The sequence below is a fragment of the Limulus polyphemus genome, unplaced genomic scaffold (assembly GCF_000517525.1).
Source record: "Limulus polyphemus unplaced genomic scaffold, Limulus_polyphemus-2.1.2 Scaffold2653, whole genome shotgun sequence".
Classification (NCBI taxonomy): Eukaryota; Metazoa; Arthropoda; class Merostomata; order Xiphosura; family Limulidae; genus Limulus; species Limulus polyphemus.
The window spans coordinates 70,712-87,547 of record NW_013668263.1 but is presented as its reverse complement, the minus strand read 5'-3'; the positions used below and the strand labels follow the sequence as shown (position 1 = coordinate 87,547).

The window sequence follows — 16,836 nt, the reverse complement described above, 5'->3', positions numbered from 1 at the left end:
ATTTCATAGCTAACTGAAATAAATAAATTTTGCTAAATCAAGCTCGACCAACAAAGAGGCAGAAAAGTGCAGTCAAATGCCAGTAAATTCCTTTGTGAGCCAATTAAAATTAAGGTCCTTCATGAAATGAATTGTGGCGTATTCATAGAATAATTATTGGTAAAAATCAGTTATGTTAACAACTTCTAATACATAGAAAAGTCAGTACGTTTTGGCAACACTATGTTCCAACAATAGCTTTTATGTCATGTCGAAAAATATTTGTTGATTTCTTAACTTAGTCTCAGTTAATTAAAGAGGTTTGTTTTTATGAAAAACATTGGTGATATAAAAGAAAATAGCTTAATTCAGAAATAATTTAAGTTTAAAATTGAATCGATATTTTTACTTTCATGATAAATATTATGCACTTGGCTAAAAGTTAGGTGATCCCACACTACGTCTTTACTTTAGACTTATTATACCAACACTCACTACGCTAATAAGGTTTCACGGCCCCCTTGTACCTCCATCACTAAAATCGTAATGGGCAGACAGTAATCAAACTATTCTATCTGGATAAATGCATTTTGGTTTTTATGACTTATCTTATTTCGAGAAATCAAGTGTGATGTGACCCACACTGGTTTTTATATAGGTTAGATTGTACCCAAACAGTTCTAATCCTGTGTAATACCAGTTTATTTAGTATGTATTGAAAATATCCCAGTCTATTTCTTGAAAAACCACAGTAATTATTTGAAGTCTGTAACAAAAAGAAAAACAAAAGATAATGTTGATTTCGTTTTAACAGAATTCTTGATGCGTAAGCGATAGTGGAATAACAAGTTAATTCTTGTTGCTGTAAAAGCTGCAGTACACTAACAGTTATTCCATCTGAGCCTTCAGTTAACAATAGTTTTACCTGGATCTCAAAGTAGTTACTATTGATTTTTAAAGCCTTCATATTCATCAGCTTTCAACCTTGGAACATGTATGTTGTTTAAGAGGTTTAATACCTCTTTTTTTAAAAAGTCTGGGATTTTTTTTTTATCAAGTGGAAGACAATATCCCTGGAATGCACAACATGATAGTCCTATTTATTTATATATTTTTGTTGTTGTTAGAAGTCTATTCTAGCTGAGTTTTTTCAGTGTAGTATATATTTTTTGTTGTTGTTAGAAGTATATTCCAGCTGAGTTTTTTCAATGTAGTATTTTATACCTTGTGAATTATCATAATTTTTGGGTTAAGAGTTTTAAAACATGTAGGGAATACTAATTTTGTATCAATATTCACACTTAGTAAAGTACTTTCTTTACCATCAGGAAGAAAAAAACTTTTAGGAATGTAACTTATCTTTGTTTACAATAACTGAAGTTAGGCTTACTTATATCATTGTGTAGATGCGATTATTTTCATTCATACAGTTTTAATTATTACATTTTGTTGCAAAATATATTTATCACTGCTGAAATAACATTTTTATCTCATGGAAGTGTATAGCAACTGATGTAACGAATCAATGTTTTTTAACCATAAAAATTGTTCAAACCTACACACTGCTACTATATGTACTGTAAACACTAATTTATCAGTTTGTTTCAACCTGTCCAAGTAAACGTTACCTAAATGATGTTAAATTTCTCATACAGGAAATTGAAAAAGCTGAAAACAAAGAGAAGGTTATTAAAAGTTACATTAAAAAGCTTCAAAGTCGGATTAATCCTCGAAACTTGCGGCTTTATGTGGAAGCTTTTCTTGCGTAAGTTGTCATTTCTTAGTTGTTTACTATTATTTCATTCTGTCACTGTAATATACAAACTATTTTACACTATGATAAGGCACCTAACAATGGGTAAGTTGTGTCGAGTTACATGCAGTAGCTAAGCTTATGACATTTTTTTTAGTAGTAGCTAAGGATGAAATTATGTATAAAACACTGAACTTCAAAATAAATTTTAATTGCAGAAGTTATGTAAACATAATTTGTTAAAGTGTTAACAGTAACTGTTTGTCAGGATAATGATTATGTAACTCAATATATCATAAACTGCACAAAACTATAACAACAAAAAACTATTGGTGAATCCTATGTAAACTCAGCTTATCTTTACTGGCATTTTCAATGGCACATTAGTTTCTGGAAGTTAACCATTTTTATTATCGATATCCTAAAAAAAAGGATTAACAATCACAAAATTATGAGAGAGAATAGTAAAAGGAAGATCACTACAGATCTATACTGGCAATCATTAATACGTCACTCAGATCTAAAACCTTAGTTTACCATGAACATATAAATGTATGGGTAAGTCAGGTAAACTGATGTTTTTAAGTACAAAAAACAAACTATCAGTGTAATGATTAAGAGGACAGGAAAGGACACAATTAGTAATTGAACCAAAAATAATACAGAGTTTGAAATATATTTTGAAAATGATAAGAATTGTGTGTCTTCTTAGTTTTAAGTTAGTTTACTCTAGCAGGTTGTAGTCTAATACAAATGATTTCTTTATCACTCTTGTAGTACCAATATTAGCTTCTTCAGCAGGTAGTAGACTCAAGTAAATGTTTCCCTTGATCATAGTGTAGTACTGATACTAACTTCTGCAGAAGATACTACAGTCTGTCATTCAGTCTCAAACAAATGTTTTCTGTTATAACTGGCTCAGTACTGATACCAGCTTTTCCAGCAGGTAGTACAGTTTTGTATAAATGTATTCTGTAATGACAGGTGTAGTACTGATAATAACTTCTGCAGAAGATACTACAGTCTGTCATTCAGTCTCAATCAAATATTTTCTGTTATAACTGGCTCAGTACTGATACCAGCTTTTCCAGCAGCTAGTACAGTTTTGTATAAATGTATTCTGTAATGACAGGTGTAGTACTGATAATAACTTCTCTGAAAAGTTTTGTGAAGTAGATATAAATAAGGGAGTTTAAATTTGGTCTTACCAACTTCACCGTTATGCTATTTTGAGATCAAAACTTAAACATCAGTTTTTATTCAGTCAATAAAAGGGATACATGGCTAATGCTGATTAAATAAAAGTTGTATAATTATGTACTTAAATTCATCATGGAAGTGACAGGGTAAAGTTATTTAATAAAGTATAGCCATTGAGTTATTTAATAGATGTAGCTATTTAATTTTTATGTTGTATGTTTTTATAGCCGTACAGATATTTCTGGCATCTTGAAAGATAAAATGAAGTAAGTATTAAAGTCTTAATTCATTTCAGATTTCCATGGTATTTTGATCTATAGAAACATAAAAGTTGAATTTTTCTATGTTCTTTGTATATTCCAAGTTTTAGAGTGCAAATTAAAATCAAATGCACAACCTAATGTGCAAGTTAAAGTACAGTAATACCTTGCACTGTGACTCAAGTTTTTGTAATTCCATAACATAAAGACCATTTGAATTGTTATGAACTGGTAAGTTTTTACTAGTAAGCTTTAAATTTATCCTTACATAATCAATATACCTCCTTTTTATGAATTTAAATCTTTTATAGAAAAACTCCTAACTTTACATAAAATTTATGATGTGCCTAATCCTATGATAACATAAATTTGGCCTATAGTGTATGCTTAAGTGTGAAATATGTCTAGTAAACATATTTCTTGAGTCGTAGTTGTAAAATTCTTGATTATTTAGTAACAAGGATTTGTTGATTACATTTAAATAAATGTATGTTCATCAAGTTAATTAAAAAAACAATAACTCAACAGGCTAAAACTCATGTTTTGTATTATATAGATAACTGTTGTGTTAATGCTCTTTAATGAATAATGAAAGCATAACTAGTGTAATCATTATTGATGCTATTTAAGTTAAGGTTTAATACATTTAACATTTTGTTTACAAGCCTTCTGAAAAACTTTTATATATACAGTTAGCATTAAAACATAGTAAGAGAACAGGAAAGTAGAACATTTAAAATATTTTTTTATAACATAGTAATGTATGAGAACAGGAAAGTAGAACATTTAAAATATTTTTTTATAACATAGTAATGTATGAGAACAGGAAAGTAGAACATTTAAAACATTTTTTATAACATAGTAATGTATGAGAACAGGAAAGCAGAACATTTAAAATATTTTGTTGTAACATAGTAATGTATGAGAACAGGAAAGTAGAACATTTAAAATATTTTTTTATAACATAGTAATGTATGAGTACAGGAAAGTAAAATATTGAAGTCTACCAACTTAGTCCTGCATTTTCAAAAGCAACAGGTTAATAGTCTGTTTCATAATTACACAACAAAGAATAAGTTTTATAATTTAAAAGTTAAGAACTGGTTCCCAATGCATAGCTCGCAAATATTACATTGCCTGTGAAGCTGTTTTAAGTGGGTCATGACAGCAAACCACATAAAACAAGAAATAAATTATCCAGCTGCACGCTAGTGTGTCATGCAGAGAAAACAACCTGCTACAGAATGTTATTAACAGGAGTGATAGTTTAGCGATTTTCCACCCGTATCTTGGACTATGGTAATCCAAACTATCACATATTTTCAGTGGATGTGCTCTATTGGACTTTTAATTCACATACCAAATTTCAAGGCAATCCATTAAGAAATACCCGAGATATAACATCTCCAATTTTGATTGGGTTTCTTCCTTTTTTTTCAAATATGGTACACTGGAGTCTCATTTGGTGTAAATATAGGCCACATGTGCAAAGTTATTCAACAAAAAATGGCTCAAATTTGATGAAAAGTTTTGTGCACACCTATGCAAAAAGTCACATGAGCTATCAGTCTAACATTGTTATTACAGCTTCACCTAAGAGTAAAAGTGGACCATTTTTAGTTTTTGTCATTCAGATTAAAGACGACTGATTTAGAGCAGCAAAACTATAAGGTGAAAGGATGTGCAGATACATAAGTATTGGTTAGGCCAAGAAAACTAGATTAGCAGTTTCTAGCTCAACTTTTCAAAAGCATCATACGTGTGGACGGTTATTATTGATTATTCATTGCCAACTTTTCAGCACAAATTTACTAAATTGTATGAAATTATCCTAATTAAAGAGCATTTAGTGTTATGTGATATTAGCTTAAGGTGAAGACAACACTTTTAACCTAAATTCCATGGCATTTTTATAAAGGAAGTTATTAACACTGTTTTAGAGAGGGAAAAACTACCACCATATAGCTTAAAGAACCTGGTTGGTTCTGTAAAATATAGATCTGTTCCAATTAATAGGGTTGCAGTCCTAAAGCTAATGTGGGTTACTGTCAAGTGTCCTTTCTTACTTGCTGTGGTTTGTTGGTGTGTATTGACAAAACATCATGACATCTAATCAAAAACATCTTAGATAATAGATGTGAAAAAAAGGTGAGACCAAAAAAAGGTTGAGTGTGTGACTTAAAGAAATGAAATCAAAATTGGCAACCAAACTGGTAGCTACACTTATAGCATTGATAATAATTTTCCAGCAAATATTCATTCATTAGTTAGCCAAACCACATTTTTTGTTGAACTTGGGGCATGATGGTGGGTAAAACAAGATAAGTGGCCTTGCTATCTAATGAAAGAATATTGCTATAAAATTCTTATCAGTGCTATAAGTGTAGCTACCACTTTGGCTGCCAATTTTGATTTCATTCCTTTAAGTCGCACACCTGATCCTTTTTTGGACACATCTTTTTTTCACATCTAAGGCATTTTTTTATTAGATTACTAATTACATGAATGAAATTATTCTTTGCAACAAACCAACTGCAGTTGTTATGTTCCATGCTTGGGTGGCATTGCTTATGCTCCATAAGAACTGCTTCTAGTCTAGTCATGTAGGCCAGTGAGTCAACAATGTGGCTGATAAAACACAAAACATTGGTAACCCTTGATTTAATGGTGCATTTTACAGCAGCTATGAAGTTACAACTTCAGGTGGCATTGATCATTCTCCAAAAGAACTGCTTCTAGTCTAGTCACATAGGCCAGTGAGTCAACAATGTGATTTGCGGTGCACAAAGGGTTGGGGACCTTTGATTTAATGATGTCTTTTACAGGGTTGACACACTGTTGGTGACTGGGTCCAAGTCCTCCCATCTTCACACAGTCCATACTATGCATGAAGCCATGGACCCAAGACATACTACACTTCTGAAGGTGGATGGTGTTGGTGATGTATTGTTGGAAGTTGTAAGTTTCTTTAATATTGTATCTTGTAATATATATATTTATGAGTAACATAAAAAAATGATATTAAGTATATTTGTATGGATTGTATTACTTGTGGATTAATATGAAGTAAATGAAAAACATATACATTATCTAAAACTTAACTTGTAAAAACATATCTTTAACAATACTCTAACTGATGACAGTAAACATTTTCTGTTTAATATACAAGGATATTTTTATGTATTTTCAGCCTGACATTCTCGCTCACAATCTGCTGTTATTTTGTCAAGGATTGGGACTTTGTAAGTTTAATATTTCATCAATAAAATTTCCATCAATATCATAAAGCAAGAGAAAATTAATGGTTAAGTTGTGAGAAGAAATGTAGCTTTTACTATGACTAGAAAAAAATGTATTAGAGTGTTATTACAATTCAAGAAGTGTATATTGTTGTATTATGGATGTTGTGGAACAACACTTTCACAATTAGATAGTGTAATGCAAACTAACTGATTAATGGAAATTACAATTCACCAAAATTCTGATTATATTGATTGTTATGAAAATAATCAACTGATCAAAATCAGGATTTCCAATAACTAAACTATCCAAATAATTGAAATTTTGCTGCCAATAAACTTGTTTGCCCCATCTATGTCATGGCAAAGCTACTAAGGCTATCTGGTATTGTCACTAATTTTGAACTGCTGACTAGATGGAAGGCAGCTATCTGGCAGCACCCAGTACCAATCTTTTGCTGTTGTTGAACTGCTGATTAAACGAAAGGCAATTTTGTGGCAGCACTCACTGCCAACTTTTCTTTTTCTCTTACTTGTATATACCATGGTTTGAGAAATGCTGTACTAATTGATTAGTCAAATGTAATTTATTAATAAAGCCATCAATACCAAATACCACTAATCATAGCTTTATTCACAGTGAGTGTGTAAATGTATACATTTTCATATTCAGTTCAAATTACCTTACTAGAACAATATCTTTTTTTTCTTTTATAGTGAGTACCCTGCCTATGTCTCGACAGTCATCTTTATCTTCATAATGGGGTCATAAGAAAAAGGAATGGTGTGAACAGAAATAAGAACCTAACTTTACTTTAGTATTCCAGAAATAAAGTTGGTTTAGTAATTGGAGGTTTACAAACATTGGAATGCTTATGTAGTTATTGTTAAACAATTATTGATACTTATAGATTGTAGATATATTGTGTCAATTAAAATAAGATATTGATTTTATTAGCTATTGAAGATTTAACTGCATTTTCCCATAGTTTCAAATATTGTATTTATTCAAGGATATGATTTTTTTATATATTTGTTCCAGAAAAGGCATTAGAAACATTCTCTCTTATCATAAAGAAAAATAGTTTTGTGGTTAGATTTAGAGACTAATTAAACAGAACAATAATCTTGTGCTATTTTGATCTATGCAGGTTTACAAGAGTAAATCCAATAGCAGTTGTTCAAGTGTTCATGTATTGAATAAAGCTAACACTGTATTTAATAATCCAATAAGTATGAAGAGTGGAGTTTTTTTGTTTCAGAAGTTTTGTTTTTATCAAATTCCTTTAGAGCAACCATGTAGACACTGAATTTTAATGGTCACTTATTCTATATATATATATATATATATATATGTGTGTTGTAAGAAACTTAAAAAAAATTTTTTTACACATTTTAATGCCTTTTAAAGTTATAATAAAGATTTTTCATGATTTTTTGCATTTTTTATTTAGGAAGATTTTGGCATAAGAAACAGCATTTGTAACATGCTGGGTTTTTCCAACTATTACATTAAAAAAAATGTATTTGTAAAACATAACTCTCAAAAAATAAAATTTAATACATTTACTGTAAAAGGATCACCATTTAGTATGAATACAATAAATGCTACTTTCATGCATATCATTGGCTATCTTGTGTTCTTTGTTCAGTTGAGTATCCTAATCTGTGAGCTCTGCACTCTTCCAAGCGCTGCCTGAGCTCTTTGATTTCTTGAGATTCCACTTTCATTTTAGAAACCTTTCTGTTTTGTTCTTTTTCTGCTATCCTTAAATGATAAAAAAGAAAAGTATTTGAAATATTGATCAAATAATCTTACATATCTTTGGACCACATTTAACTTTGATATAGATGTCTGTGTGTTTTTCTACTACGAGTGTTACTGAACCTTTTTATAATCTATACCCCTCCATTCAGTTAGATCACAGGGATTCATAGGTAAAATACATTATATGGTTAAATTTCATTAAGGATGTTATGTAGGTTAACGTCTCAACGGTGATGTGTTGAATAATAAGTTTGTAGGATAAGGGAGCCAATAAGTGTTTGAACACAAAGTATGTGAAATGTAGTTACCTTAAATAAAAGTGTTGCTTCTGTGGGATGGAAAAACATAGTAGGAAATTAGTACCTCCTTAGTGAACAAACTATCAGAAGTTTGATATCAGAGAAACTAGTTTCGACACATTCGTGCATCCTCTTCAGTCTCACGTTGTCTTCTGGAATGAAAAAACTGGTCAACAAATGCCTACGCGACCCCTGATCTTGGAATTCCTTTAAGGACACAGGAGGTCAGGATAGTTAAGTTTAAAGTGACCTTCGGAGGTGTTGAAATTAGGCAGGCTTTTTATGAAGCAACTTTTGACGATTCTTCTTTTTTCTGTAGTTATCAATTTTGTATAAAATTCTTGGTGATTTCCAATCAATTTGATGACCAGAATCTCTCATATGAAGAAAATTGGTATTGTTTTAGTTTCCATATTTTATGTCTTGTTTTTTCACTTCTTCTAATTTCACCTACATAACCTTTCTCAAGAATTGGCACGGTAGAATATAAACGCATTGTTTTATATCTTCAAGTGTTTTTCTGTTTGAAGTTATGTTATTTTTAATGGTGTTTGGATATTTGTATATGATTCTAAAGTTATTCTTCCTTAACATTTTCTCAAGGGCTTCAATGTTAGTGGTGTAGCCAATATAGTGTTTTCACATTATCATTGGTTGAACTTTCTTTATCTTCGTGGAACAAGATTTTTTCTTGCTTTGAGATGACAATTTGTAATGAAACATTGTGTAAAATGTAGTTCTTTGAAAATAGAAAAGATATTTTTAATTTCATGTTAAAGTGTTGTCGGGTGGTATATTCTATATGCTCTAAGAAAAAATGAAGACATAATAGATGTTTTGACCAGTTTATGATGACAAAAAAAGAAGTGAACATAACTTAAAGAATTTGTTGGTTTGCAGTATACTGAGAGGACTGGTTCTATGTTTTTTTCTGGTTATCAATCTGTCATTTTACGGTATACTGGTTCTGTGTTTCTTCTGGTTATCAATCTGTCGCTTTACGGTACACCGAGAGGACTGGTTCTGTGTTTCTTCTGGTTATCAATCTGTCATTTTACGGTATACTGGTTCTGTGTTTCTTCTGGTTATCAATCTGTCGTTTTACGGTATACTGGTTCTATGTTTCTTCTGGTCATCAATCTGTCGTTTTACGGTATACTGGTTCTGTGTTTCTTTTGGTTATCAAAACATCCAAGAAAGGAAGTTGGTCATCCTTTTCCCATCCAACTTTAAATTTGATAGTTGGGTGAAGTTGATTAAGGTTGTTGAAAACACTTTCAATATCACTTCTTTTGTTTGGCCACACAGAAAATATATCATCAACGTATCGGAACCACAGAAAGGTTTACGTTTATGGAAGGAACTAATTTGGTTTCACAATATTCCATGAAAAGGTTGCACAGTACTGAAGACCGTGGATTTCCCATGGCCATTCCGTATTTTTGTCAGAAATACTGATCAAGACATTGTTGTTTGCACAGATTTCAATAAGAGAGTTAAAAGTGTCAACAGGAACAGGTAAAGATATGTTCAGTTCAGGTAATTTTCTTTTAAGAAATTCTATGGTTTCTTCAACTGGTACGTTGATAAATAAAGTTTCAAAGTCAAAATTGAACATTTTTCCTTTACTTAGGTCAATGTTTTTAGTTTTGTTTACAAAATCTACACTGTTTTGGATATGCGATGATGAGATTTTTCCAACAACTGGGAAAGACAATGTGAGACTGAAGAGGATGCACAAATGTGTCGAAACTAGTTTCTCTGATATCAGACTTCTGACAGTTTGTTCCGTTTACTGTTTTTTTTTTCACTAATTGCTTTACATGATATTGTGTTATTTTATTATTAGTATCTCCTTGTTTGAGCAATATAACACAGGAGGGTAAATTTCAATGTACCTCTTAAGTATTTAGGTCAAGATCAAATCCCTCTCATACTCAGATGTCACATACAATCCACTGCTGAACTTTGGATTAATTGGCAAAATCATATGAGAATGGTGACAAGTTCCCCCTGAATGGGATGCAAGTCCATTACAGGTGAACCTCCAGATAACAGATAGCACTTATCATAAAATAACTAGGTAGACTGAAACAACTGGAGTAAAATGTCTTGTTCGAGGACATAACAGCACAATGTGAGCCAGCCTGAAACTCGTAACCATCCAAATACAAGTTTGAACTGAGAAGCTATTGAAACACATTGTCCTCTTAAAGAACTTATTAACCATTGAAAAATTTTTAGTTCTGACAGAAGACAATCTATATCTTATTATAGTGGAGCTTGCAATGTATACATCCAAAACTACCACACCAACAACCGTAACTGGATTATATTTTTATAACTAGGCAGTATTTTTATAGCTGAGCAATAAAGAAAACAATTGAAATTTCCACAAAAATGATATGTTTCAGATTTAACCAATAAAAATTACAAAAAAGGAGTAAGTTTCAAATATAAAACAAACTTAAAAAAATTATTTCTTTTTTTAGTGAAAATCTTGAGTGTTGCAGCAAAAAAACAAGGCACTTTCATTGATAACTGCATCTACAAAGAAATACTTCAATAAAATCTACTCTACGATGTAATACTGTGATGATAGCTCACTTTTAAACTTAAAATTTCAATAAAATATTTTTTCTCATGGATGGTGAACATTATTGAATGTCAAATATGAGTATACATTGTAGAACTGTCAGAAAATTCCAGAAAAGGCTGCAGGCCCAATAGCCTTCTGCAGGAACTACCAGTTATACCTGCCTGGAGAGGATAAGGCAAGCATATTACTTAGAAACAGAGGGCTTTTAGTTTTCTAGTATAATTAATAAAATAATTTGAAACGTTTTTTTTTTCATTACCTTTCTACTGTAAAATTATAATTATAGGTTGACAAGGTGAAGCTACTCTTGTAATGTTGGTTACCCTCTTCACTTTATTGTTATACAAATAAATGTTCATTCATGAACTTTGTAGTATCTCACTATATATAGTAATCTCTTTCTCTGTCTTGTCTTAGTTGAAACTTAGAAATAAATTTCAGAGCTAAGTGCTCCAAACTGTTCATAAATCATGCCTGGCCATCAAAGAAGACATTTAAATGTTTCACTTCTGTAGAAAGATACTAGATCAGTGGAATCTGGCTAATTACAACAAGCTGTTGCATGTGACTACAAGTGCAGAACTTTTGAAAGAGCTTCAGCTTCTCTCAGATAGCTAAAAAAAAAAAAGACAGCTATATCAAGACATTTCACTTCTTCAGTGAAGTTTTCCCATTTGGTGAAAATAAAATGCATTTTAGCTGTTAAATTGTTTAAGCAGAAGTCACTTTAGTGATGACCACAGTTGCAGGGTACCTTCTCCACAAACCTGGACTGAATGCCAGATAAGGTACATTGGTTTGACAACAAGGAGTAAAATAAGTTTCTTGCAATAGTGCAAATTACTTGTGAAAGATAAATCACACACACACAAATAAAACCCTAGCATTTTGAATGGGTGTACCCATCTTTAAGAAAATTTGAAATCATATCCAATAGAGTAGAAATATAATGCTTATAATGGTGGTGGAAGTATGGTGTGGGCATACCAAACTCTATCTGTAATGGAATGGCACCATTAATGCTGCACATCATACAACCCTTTGTACTGCCAGATGCTGATGTAGTTGGTCCAGACTTTAGCCTAATGGCTGACAATGTCTACCCCCATCATTCTAAGCTGGTTAATATACCTCTTGAAGAAAAGATTGGTCAAATGAAGTAGTCTGAATGTGTATTAGACTTCATTCTAATCAAGCATGTATGACATGTTTTTGGGACAAGCATTAAATCTGTCAGTTAATTCCAGAAACCATAAATGCATTGGAAACAGCTTTCAGAGAAGTGATGAAGAAGACCTCAGGACTTCTTAACGTTTTTTAAGCAGGCAACATCCACTTCATGTTACCCTTGCTGTTTGTGTTGGTAACATTCCATATTAAAGTGAAATGTTAAGAACTGTAAAAATACAAAATAACTTTTCAAAATGCACATTTATATAAAACACTAGTGAAATATAAATTTAGTTGTCACTTCATACAGGGGCATACAAAAATACTTTATCTTGAGCTGGAATCAAAGCCAAAATATTTGGTTTATTCAGTTGGAGCTTTCAGTTTACAGCTTATATGTCATTTCTGAGAAACAGGTCATCAAGGTCATCCTGAACTTCTTCATCATCACTACAATCCTGAAATTCAATCTCATTCTCATCAAAATCATTACTTTTTCCCACTCCTCTTGCTCAGAGTGCAATTTGTTGCTTACCCCATGTATACAATGTAAATTTTTGTTTGGTGACAAACCATCATAAAAACATCCACAGCAACTGCATTTTATGTACAAAGTACATATAGGATGCTTACATTTACAAGTTAACTTCCCCATAAATAACACTTTATATTGAGACTTAAGTGTCTTTATCTGGGCAATCGAGGGCTGTCACCAGTGTAAACCTTATGCAAAATGTATCCTTTTTGACCAATAAAAAATGCTCACAAGTTTTCATAACAGTACAACAAATGCCACAAAGGGGCATTTTTTTTTTCATTACCAAAAAAGAATGTTCCCCTGGCTCTTGTTGTGTGTGTTAAATTAAACATTAATTGGTTTGATTTTAGAAAAGAGTAAAGTTTGTGATTTTAATACTTTATACTTACTTTGAAACCTGATCTTGTAACCTCTGAAGTTCACGTTGGCGACAGATTGTTTCCAACGTCTCTTCCAAAATTTTGTGACGAGCTTCTCGGGTTTCTTGGATCATTGCCATTTTCTCTTCTAATTCCTTTTGTTGGATTAACTTTAGCTTAGATAGTTTTTTTCTCAACTATAATATCAAAAGATATTTTTCAGATAAATGTGCACATGGTAACAGCTATAAAACCACTTGAGCACAGAACAATAAATTCAATACTGATGTGTTTACTTTGCATAATTATCTCAACAAATGTTGTACATTTTTCTGTGTAGCTCTAACAAGATTAACATTATAGAGAATGTTTAGTTGGCCACAAAGCAAAAAGCTTTCATTTCTTAATAGAAATCTTAGTTTAAAGATGTTGAAAGTCATAATTACAGCAAATGTAAATACCTTAAACAACAAGCTTATAACTGCTAACTGCCACACCTTTCCTCTAAAAATAACCACAGCACTATAATTCACTCAAGTACTTTATGTAATGATGTGTCCATAAATACATGTACAAGAATAGCTGTATATAAGATCTAGTGGTAAAATGAGCAGGTCATGCATATTACTCGTAGTTCATTCAGTTTTTCAAGGTAAAACATTTTTGGTTGGATACTCTTTTCCTTTTAATATACTGTATTTCTGTTTCATCTTTATTCAGGCTGATTATGATTATTGTGCATGGTAATCTTTTACTCGTTTTATTTTTCTCCACTAAAGATATGATATATTCATCATTAGCACACAGAATCAACAATAACCTAGAGCTTAAGAATGAAAGCTAACATTTTTTTTTCTGATAGTCTGGATGCAGATCATGGACATTTTCACTTTTACTTAATCCAATGTATTAACTTATACAACCTCTATAAACTGTTACATGGAACCCTCAAAACATCTTTAATGGCCCATGTAGTCTTAAAAAGTAGTACAGGAAAAAGTTAGTTGCTCTTAAATTACCACACCCATTCCATTTTACAAGTAATAAAACCAAATGTATCATACAATATTAAGAGTAAAAAACCAACGTTTTTTGGCACAATGGAAGGTAAAATCTTTATTATTAGTGTTACGTATTAGAATTTCAAATAGCCTCAAGTTGAGTTAAATGATACTTTCAATTTAATAGTTAAATTGTACTTTGGATTTAGCAGTTAAGTACAAGCCGACATATAGTCAGTTTATGATATTTGCCAACAAGATTGATACACACAGTTTTCTATTTTAAGACAAATATGTTTTAATATACAAACAATACAATTTACAATAACAGTTATTACAAATAGTTATTATACACAATGATGTATATACAAAAATTTTACAAACTTACAAGCAATATAAAGTCTTCTTTCTAGTCTGGAACTTCCTTGATATCTTATCAAGGGTTCATGATGAGCGAGTTAATTATGAGTTGATGTGGGTACAATTTACTTAACGGGAATCTAGCTAGCTTTATCCTTTGTTATTCACAAGTGACACATGCCAAGTTTTCCACCATTGTTTTTGTAAAAGTACTGATGTCCAATTAGAGTCCACTGAAGTTAAATGATTTGTAATGTTTGAAATTTGTAAATGATCCTGGTCAAATATCTGAAGTTTCCAGATTGATAAATGTTATAACAATCACATTTATAGTTTCCAAAGTTTATAGCACAATGACTATAGCAAACTAATAATGGATACTCTTTTTTTTTGGCGTGTCACATTGGTTATATTTATAGGTGTATGGAGAGTTTCTCAAAATTTCAGTTTTACGTAACAATACTGACATTAACATACAAGCGTTTACTTACACACATACATTGTTGATTCTTAATCTCGAGAATCTTCTACAACTTTGGAAAATAGGAGGGAGTTTCACGATACATATTTAACACTATAAGCTATGCATGTTTTTAAATATAAATTTAATCTAAACAAATGTTGATATTAAAATAAATATACAATAATAAATTTGTCACAACTCCCTCCTTAGAGAATTAAAAATTGGCATTAGACAATTTTTAACTAAGATATCATATACTGACAACATTACATTAAATATAATACATTATTCAAAGGATTATACCACTTCAGTAATCATGATAGTATAGAACACAATTAATACAAACAATCTTATGATCATAAAATTACATAGTATGTGAAAGTGTATCGGCACAAATGTTATCAACCTTTTTGACATGGAATATCTCCAAATCATACTATTGTAGTGATAAACTGCAATTTAACTATCTTATGTTTCTTTCTTTTCTTTTTGATTAGATATCCCATAGTGGGTAACAATGCTAAGACCATGTCCTCAAGACGGAACTTACGTTCTTCAAAAGTTGGGAGAGGTTTCAAAGGAACAACAGGAATTTTCTGGTTAGGTTTTCTTACCAACCGACAGGTATGACAAGTTTTACAAAACTGAGAAACGTCTTGCCTAATTTTTGGCCAAAATTAATGTCTCATAATTTTGTCATATATCTTGTTGACACCTAAGTGACCTCCCATTGGGAGTTCAAGGGCAACTTTCAATATTTCAGAACAATAGTCCAGTCCTCTGAAGCTGGTACATCTGGTGATCTCCATTTCCTCATAAGCACACCATTTTTGATAAAATAACCATTTGGAACTTTCTCCAGTTCATCTTGGGAGTGCATATTTAAATAGTGAAGAGAGTCTGCAGATCTTTTTCTAGCTCAGTGATCAGTTTACTTTTAATAAATGGAACTTCACTAGGTGAATCAGATCCCTCACGCCCATAATTGTCACTCACCAAGGTATTATCAGTAGGACGATCATCCAAAAGTTCCCTGTCGGATCCAAAAATGTTTGAGACAAATCTATAGTATCATCCTCTGAATCCACGTATATCATTTGTTTTTGGCTTAATTTCTTAACCTAAGCTTGAGTCACAGCACACGAGGGAAACACATCGGGATTCTCCTCAATGACATCATCATCCTCAGATGAAACAGTAATTGGCTCACTAACCATTTTAAGTTCAGCAACAACTTTTCCCCCAGCCAAATCGTTTCCCAACAATAATGTTACACCCTTAATTGGCAGAGTAGGTCTTACTCCAACCACAACTTTAAATTAAATGGTGGCATATTAACATATGGATTAAGTTCAAAGATGTCATTTTGCCTTGATCAATTGGAGTTGGGTCTAATTTCCATTTCTTTCAGTCTAATTTCTTTCTCGGCTTCGATATGGGCTTTTTTTTTCTTGGCTTCAATAAGAGCTTGTTCGAGCTCGAGTTGGGTTTTAGCTGGATCTCTAATGTATCTTTATCACTCAACTTTGATTTGCTAGTAGGGACACTAGAGTATTTCTCTAATCTTTCTTTGGGCAACAAATCATCATTGACTAGTATTTCTAAAATATGCTTTTTTTAGTTAATTTTTTCTCATTGATCTTTTAATTTCTAGTTCAAAAATCTTCACAATTTCGAACAATTCATTTTGTTATATTTTTCTAGTTGTTCGAGGGAGGGTGATTCAAGACAACCTTGATAACCAGACATGATCAAGTCTTGTTGGCACTGATAAATATAAATTCAATTGTATAAATGCTAAATTTAACAATAATTAAACAAATAAGTAGAAACTACATGAGGAGAAAC

The 16,836-nt window shown here is 31.5% G+C and overlaps 2 protein-coding genes across 5 annotated transcripts in view; one reads left to right on the top strand and one right to left on the bottom strand.

The window, feature by feature from the left end:
* The window catches only part of LOC106467541 (uncharacterized protein ZK1073.1-like), a 72,807-nt gene extending 64,753 nt beyond the window's left edge, over window positions 1-8,054 (top strand). The window contains exons 10-14 of the mRNA XM_013927904.2: window positions 1,635-1,744; window positions 3,160-3,198; window positions 6,018-6,150; window positions 6,383-6,434; window positions 7,149-8,054. Of these exons, the coding sequence (XP_013783358.1) occupies window positions 1,635-1,744; window positions 3,160-3,198; window positions 6,018-6,150; window positions 6,383-6,434; window positions 7,149-7,192 (378 nt within the window). The 3' untranslated portion in view covers window positions 7,193-8,054. The remainder of the gene's footprint in view (window positions 1-1,634; window positions 1,745-3,159; window positions 3,199-6,017; window positions 6,151-6,382; window positions 6,435-7,148) is intronic.
* LOC106467540 (cilia- and flagella-associated protein 99-like) overlaps window positions 7,983-16,836 on the bottom strand; it is a 72,723-nt gene continuing 63,869 nt past the window's right edge. For all 4 annotated transcript variants that reach the window (XM_022395736.1, XM_022395738.1, XM_022395737.1 and 1 more), the window contains 2 exons: window positions 13,195-13,361; window positions 7,983-8,199 (listed from right to left, as the gene is read on the bottom strand). In XM_022395736.1, the coding sequence (XP_022251444.1) occupies window positions 8,055-8,199; window positions 13,195-13,361 (312 nt within the window). In that variant the 3' untranslated portion in view covers window positions 7,983-8,054. The remainder of the gene's footprint in view (window positions 8,200-13,194; window positions 13,362-16,836) is intronic.